The 7,459-nt window shown below is 37.9% G+C and overlaps 1 protein-coding gene across 2 annotated transcripts; it reads right to left on the bottom strand.

Annotated features, from left to right (window-relative positions):
- Positions 1-269: 269 nt before the first annotated feature.
- arl1 (ADP-ribosylation factor-like 1) lies at positions 270-4,241 on the bottom strand. 2 transcript variants are annotated; one of them, XM_066667551.1, is made up of 6 exons: positions 4,104-4,241; positions 1,662-1,799; positions 1,481-1,562; positions 1,269-1,380; positions 1,008-1,186; positions 270-917 (listed from the first exon to the last, which is right to left on the bottom strand). In XM_066667551.1, exons 1-6 carry the CDS (start codon positions 4,105-4,107, stop codon positions 887-889), a joined length of 546 nt encoding a protein of 181 aa, XP_066523648.1. In that variant the 5' UTR covers positions 4,108-4,241; the 3' UTR covers positions 270-886. The 2 variants fall into 2 exon arrangements, with proteins under 2 accessions (XP_066523648.1, XP_066523649.1); XM_066667552.1 differs by lacking the exon at positions 4,104-4,241 and adding an exon at positions 3,969-4,094.
- Between the last annotated feature and the right edge of the window lie 3,218 nt (positions 4,242-7,459).

The following is a 7,459-nucleotide window of genomic DNA, read 5'->3' as shown; positions in this document are numbered from 1 at the left end:
ATCTTTAAGTTAAAATTGAAGCAAGTCTAATGGAGCATCCAGTGGATAGGACTTTAATGCGAACTGTAGTTATGAGACTCAAACCCTGATGGCAGGATGAGTGGGTGTGTTTAAACGGGGATAAAACATTTGCTTAATGAGGCATCATCAAGCCAGCAGTCAAACATAAAAGCTTGTAGAAGTGTCTTTTACAAAATTCAAATATGCCAAATGAAGAACTTAACATTTTAGTTTTTACAGGATAGATAAACAAACATGGATAACATGAGACAATTTATTTACCATAGATTTATTTCAGTGTAAGCCCAAATTATTGGTATTGTCCACTGTACATGCTCGTATACAAATACGCATTGACAAATCCATTGCATACAAATGACAGTCTTAAATAACAAACCACCAAAATACCAAAAGTTAGATACCAAAGCTGCAAGTTAGGAAGTATTCAAAGGGAATGAAGCGACCATAAGGCAGGAATTAAATGCTGGCCACAGTTGGATACCAGGCCTGAAAAGGGGCAAAATACAAGAAGCAAATCTCTCTAAAAATTACAAGACACTGTAGTGGATATGTCTTACATGAAAAAAAAAAAAAAAAACAGGGCTAACAAGCTTCATTATGAACAGTCAGCAAACATAATTTATATTCTGGAACTCATGTTCAGAGAGTCCATTTCAACTGGGCACCTCTTGACATTCAGTTTTTTTGGCCACCTTGCCACCCATTTGTTCTGTTTCTGCCATATATCCTCTTATCTGGTGGGGCTAGGAATGGACTAGCCTTCATATAGTGGGAGGAATGCAGTCACTGGTCCAAATGACACCCAGCAAGTCTTTCAGTAGGGGCTCAGAAGACAGGAGTATTTACAAAAGGAGTGTTAATGCCATTACTGCCTGCTCTTCAGGGATTCCACCAGCCTATACAGAAAAAAAACAATATGAGCCTAGGTTCTGGTGCTTAGCAAATATAAAAAAATCAATGACTTGCCTCCATTTACAGCTTCTTACCATTCCATGGCTTCATCCAGGCCTATTCCTTTAGTTGCAGATGTTTTGAAGATCTGCCACTTCCTGTCTTTGAGTGCAGGTAAGCCTAGGGCGTTGGCCACCTCAGTGGGCGTCATAGCTTGCTCCATGTCCTGTTTATTAGCGAACACCACTAGGATGGCCTTCTTTAACTCTTCCTCCTGTGGCAATAGGTAATATAAATGTGAAAGCGGCAAAAAAAGGAATAAATTTGCCTAAAATAACACCTGCTTCTAGACCTACCTCCAACATAGCAACCAGCTCAGATTTTGAGATGCCCATTCTGTCACGATCACTACTGTCCACAACGTAGATCACAGCATCTGTGTTGGAGTAGTAGCAGCGCCAATATGGTCTTTGGAAAGACAAATTGATTATCAATTTTGGGGAAAAAGAATGTATGCCAAAGTTAAGACAATCAGCTAATAATCAGGATAAAACAATGGTTTTCTAACCTGATACTTGTTTGCCCACCAAGATCCCATACTTGGAATTTCAGGTTCTTGTAAGTCACTGTCTCAACATTGAAACCAATGGCTGTGTGTTTGGGGAGAGAGATACAAATGCAATTATTTTCTAGACATCTATTTAAATCACTGCCAGTTGATAAGAAAGGATGTGGTGCCAAAGACTTACTGGGGATTGTTGTGACGACTTCTCCAACTTGTAGTCTATAGAGTATGGTTGTTTTCCCAGCACCGTCCAGACCCAGGATAAGGATCCTCATCTCTCTGGTGCCGAAAAGGCCAGAAAACAAGCTGGAGAAGAAGCCCCCTGAATAGAGAGAAAATACATAATCAAATACAAAAGCTGTTATTAATGAAGTGCAGAAGTAGGAAGAAGCCAAAGTTTCATGACATCGGGTAAAACATTAACAGATCTCTCCATACGAGTACTTAAAAATTAAAAAATGATTTTACTTCTACTCAATTATAATTGTGAACCTGAATTATTATTTCAACGAGGAAAAGCTTTTAGTTGAATGTGGGTTTAAGTTAACCTCCACACCTCTGGTCAAGATAATAAGTAACCACAGGCACAAACACAATGACTGGCTTGTGTTCTCACCTGTCTGGTTTTCACCTGGACAGGCAGGTTTTATCAGTTTGTGTCCAGGCCTCCAGTTTATGCTCTCACTCAACAAAAATATCTGACTTCTTAAATAACATCACAAGGGGATCAGGCATTCTCAACGAACCAGTTCGACCAAAGAAAACTGAATGGCCTCTGGCGAGTAAACAGCAGCATCAAATCTAATTAAAGCAAATCTATATCTATCTATCTATCTATATCTTATAAAAAGAGACCTAGAGTTCTATAAATAAATATAGAATAAGATAGATATACATACAGAGACAATATTATATCTACAGAAAATGTGCAAGGAATTAAATATCAAGCACAATACCAGTTTTGATAGCATGCATGCAGACTGTTTTATAGCTGTCATTTGTTCTGTTGGCCACAAGTACAGAATTGTCAAATAACTAAAAAATTAATTTAACTGTTTTCAGTTGCATCGGTTTCTGACAAGGATGTTCAATCAAGTGGACACACAAATTGTAAACCATGGCTGACAGACACATACTAAGGCCATTACGCTTGATGCAATGCATCATGCAGGGGAAGTATAGAGCCTCCTCAGCTGCCTACATTCATTAACTTTGGGATTAACAGGTTGAATTAAACCTCTTATATCAGTACTTGACCTCAATAACACTCATGGCTGAGTGTAATCACGTCCTTAAAACAAAGTTCCAACATCTAAAGTAAAGTCTTTCAAAAGACTTTGCAGAAAAGGGGGTTAAATCCCCCATGATTATAAAATGCTATATATAATATTATTTGCTAGAAAATATATCTTGCTAAAAATAAGCAGTCAATGTCAAAGCTGAGCATTTCTTAAACTGACAAATTCAGACAGCCAGGGTTTCTTACGACATAAACCTTGGTAACACATCCTGTCTTGTGGGTTGAGGCTGATTCAATATTAATAGAGCAGTGCGTTCTGAATAAGTGCGATGGTTTAGAGTAACACCTAATCTATCTTTACGGCATTAGGAGATGTTTTATTTTTTATTTTTGTTTCGAAATACGTTTTTAGTTCATTAATTGATACATTGATTGGGATTTTAAAGAAATGGCACTTTGTTTATTTTACTGCTTTTTCGTTGTCTACAAATAAATGGTGCAATAATCTTATTTAGATAAGATTTAAATCCAGTTTCTCCATTTCAGGAATGGTTACGTTTGAGTAACGGAAGATGTGTCACTACTAACGACGTGTGTCATTGCCGCATCCACAAGCACGAGATCCACGCGTCCTCTGTGCTAAGGTACACTGACAGAGAAAGGCAAACAATAACAGTTAATCGTCAGTCCAAATAAACAAACAAACGAAATAAGCCAAGCTATCTACAGAACGGTTACTTCAGAAAATAAAGTAAAAAAAAAAAAAACAAAAAACATTAATTTGGAAAATGTAAAAACGCTTGTAAATATATCTAAGTTGATGAAAGGAGATTTTACACCAAGTTTAGTTAATTCAGCATAAATTATCACCACAAAAAAAAAACGATTTTTAATGGATATTAACAGAATACGTGCTAAGATCAACTCACTGAACAAACCAAAACCGTCCCGTTTTTCAGCTTTACAGTGTATACCTTTACCGTTACTGGTTTGTAATTTTTCCAAAACATGTTTCCAGAATGTAATTTATTCTGTTTCACCACTACGAAAAATAACCAGAATAAGAGCGCAATAAGAAATAAACATCGTTCTAAAGTGGCTGTCTTCTAATTCCACACCACCGCTTTGGATTTTTCAGGTCCACCTTAATTTATATGGACGTTCCAGTCACTGGCCTCAGGTTCCAAATATATATTCTTGGCACCAATGGAACATTTAAGGTGGAACGGAGAATTCGAACAACAAACCTACCTCAGCTTCACGAGCTCTAATTAATCAGCTAACAACACCACGCAATAGTACGCATCAGGGGTCGGTAGTTATAAAGGGAGCATCAAAGAAACTCCTCAGTTTTCTCTGCCGTTAAAAGCAATCAGCAAAACTCACCCATTTTGTCTGAACTCCTGTGTTTCTGAACCAAGCTCCGCCGTCTGCGCAGCGATGACGACAGCTTCCGTCCACGAAATTGTAAATGACGTGTCAAACCAACAACGGCGCGTTAGAGCGCCTCAGTACTGCCACCAGTTTGTGCAGCCAGTGAAAATAATAATAATAATAATAATAATAATAATAATAATAATAATAATAAGGAATATAATTGCTTTTTAAATTACTGTCTAAAGAAGACAATATAATTACATTTATATATGACTTGCAGGAAAAAACACCCCATTCTCTCACCTCATTTATGCCAGTTTATGCTAGTGCTCCGTGTTCAAAACAAGCTGCACATTAATATACAATAAGTTTCTATAATATGCTAAACCTTACAAATGGCTAAGAGTGTGCACATACTTTTTGAAAATAGACATCTCTCTAAATGTACCTGTGACTTTCATTTCAGTTGTCTGACTGGGCAGAGAGGCGCCCTCTAGTGGTAGTGGCCTGTGACAAGTGTTTTCTAGTGGTCAAAGATCGTTATGAAAATGCACCCTCTTGCGAAAAAGAAAATCGTCCTTACAGATGTTTGTAACTGTGACAGGCCCCTTATAGCGGTACAAGAGCTGACCTCTGTGATAAGCGCCCGCTTTCAGTAAATTACTGATGTTACAATTGTGACTGTGACCGTGTGATAGATGCGCTCTAGCTTTAGTTTATTTAAGTTTCGAATTGTGGCAAAGGTCTGGGAAGCTGTGGGTCCCCTAATAGAGGGTGAGGTGGCCAACAGCCACTAGAGTTCATAGAAGCACCTGCCACTAAGTTCACAGATAATTTCAACTGAATTATTTGTGCAGATATACCTAAAATAATAATAATAATAACTGAGCCACTGTTCATAAAATGTGTTACAAAATTCCAAAAATGTGTGAATTATTTACAGATACAGAGATCAGAATTGGGTCGTATGTAACTTAGAACATGTTACTGAAGCATTTGAATTTTAAAATGTTTGGAACACAGCTTTTAGAAACAAAAATATGCTTTTAAAGTGAGAATATCTATGGTTTTTATATACTCACCAATCACACCGTCATTCTGTAAAAGAGGTCAAATACACAATTTCACACTGTCATGTGACTGCATCCAGGATGTACAGTAAATGTAATTTAGGGACATCATTATTTAAAGTGAAGGATACATTTGTGCAGGGAACTTCCTGAATCATAAAGAATTTGTGACAAATATGTCACCATGGGCTCTTTTAAGCTGCCCACACCATGGGATAGGCAAACATTTAGAAGCAGGCCACACCCTAGACACCACCTGTTGTGTGTGTGTGTGTGAGTGTGTGGTAGGAATGTGTGGTGTACTACTGTCAACTGGTGTCAGTTGCTGTGCACTGTGAGCTATTGTAACCACAATCAAATCCCTTGTATATATGAGCATACTTGGTCAATAAAGCTTGATTCTGACTATAAGTCTGCCCCTTTGATTCCTATTTACAATGAGAATGTTACTCAAATCCAGAGTTATGAATAGGGGCTTTGATACAGGAGATAGAGTGGTATGAAAATGTTTGGGCACCCCTGATAATTATCATGATTTTCCTTTATAAATCATTGGTTGTTCGGATCAGCAATTTCAGTTAAATATATCATATTGCAGACGAACACAGTGATATTTAAGAAATGAAGTTTATAGGATTTACAGAAAGTGTGTAATAATTATTTTAAAAAATTAGGCAGGTGCATAAATTTGGGCACCCTTGTGGTTTAATTGATTTGAATAACTTTGGCACTAATTATTGGAACACAAAATTTGTTTTGTAAGCTCATTGACCCTTGACCTACATACACAAGTGAATCCAATTATGAGAAAGGGTTAAGGGGCCAATTGCAAGTTTTCCCTCTTTGCATCGTCTCTGAAGAGTGGCAACATATGAACCTCAAAACAACTCTCAAATGACGTGAAAACAAAGATTGTTCAAAATCGTCAGTTTCCACTGTGAGGAACATAGTGAGGAAACGGAAGACCACAGGCACAGTTCTAGTTAAGGCTGAAAGTGGCAGGCCAAGAAAAATCTCAGATAAGCAGAGGTGAAGGATGGTGAGAACAGTCATAGTCCACCCACAGACCAGCTCCAAAGACCTACAACATCTTGCTGATGTGTGTCACTGCATAGTACAATTATTCAGTGCACTTTGCGCAAGGAGAGGATGTATGGGAGAGTAATGCAGAAGAAGCCTTTTCTGCGCACACGCCACAAACAGAGTCGTTTGAGGTATGCTAATTCATGCAGCTTCATTTTGGAATAAGGTGCTGTGGACTGAAATTAAAATTGAGTTATTTGGACATAACAAGGGGCGGTATGCATGGCGGAATAAGAACACAGCATTTCAAGACAAACACTTGCTACCCACAGTAAAATTTGGTGGTGGTTCCATCATGTTGTGGTGCCTGTGTGGTCAGTGCAGTGGTCAATCTTGTTAAAGCTGAGGGTCGCCTGTCTTCCAGTCAACATCAGCAGATTCTTGAGAACAATGTTTAAGAGTCAGTGACAAAGATGAAGTTGCGCTGGGGCTGGATACTTCAACAAGACAATGACCCTAAAGAATTCATGCAGAGGAACAAGTACGATGTTCTGGAATGGCCATCTCAGTCTACACACCTCAATATTATTGAAAATCTGAGATGTGATTTAAAGCGAGCTGTCCATGCTCAGAAACCATCAAACCTGACTGAACTGGAGATGTTTAGTAAAGAAGAATGGTCCAAAATACCTTCAACCAGAATCCAGACTCTTGTTGGAAGATATAGAAAGAGTTTAGAGGCTGTTATTGCTGTGAAAGGAGGATCTACTAAATATTGATGCAATTTTTCTGTTAGGGTGCGCAAATTTATGCACCTGCCTAACTTTGTTTAATTATTGTACACTTTCTGTAAATCCTATAACCTTCATTTCACTTCTCAGATATCACCGTGTTTGTCTGCTCTATGATATATTTAACTGAAACTGCTGATCCAAAAAAAACAATGATTTATAAAGGAAAATCATGATAAATATCTGGGGTGCCCAAACTTTTTCATACCACTGTACCATGCATCACCTCTTATCATGTGTAACTGATGTATGTGTCTGTTCTACATTTAGCATGAACTGACCAAGGGGACCATCAATCCAAAAGAAAAAAAAAACACATTTCTAAAACTCAGACATGTCAGCTTCAGTGCCAAAATATCTCTTCACAGTTTAAAAGGTCAAATGAGGCCTCATGTTCTGACCATTTTAATATGAAACATACTGGGATCAGTAATACAGCGGTTACAGACAACGAATGAATGAACATACTGGGATCAAATGT

The sequence above is a fragment of the Hoplias malabaricus genome, chromosome 4, assembly GCF_029633855.1.
Source record: "Hoplias malabaricus isolate fHopMal1 chromosome 4, fHopMal1.hap1, whole genome shotgun sequence".
NCBI classification, from domain to species: Eukaryota; Metazoa; Chordata; class Actinopteri; order Characiformes; family Erythrinidae; genus Hoplias; species Hoplias malabaricus.
The sequence above is the reverse complement of the archived record's forward strand: the minus strand, read 5'-3'. Positions and strand labels throughout refer to the sequence as shown.

Bases quoted from the DNA above. Each gene is read 5' to 3' on its own strand.
- arl1 (XM_066667551.1), bottom strand. The intron at 1,563-1,661 runs GTAAGTCTTTGG...CCAAACACACAG, and splicing joins AGTCGTCACAACAATCCCCA to CCATTGGTTTCAATGTTGAG. The intron at 1,381-1,480 runs GTTAGAAAACCA...GTCTTTCCAAAG, and splicing joins GGTGGGCAAACAAGTATCAG to ACCATATTGGCGCTGCTACT.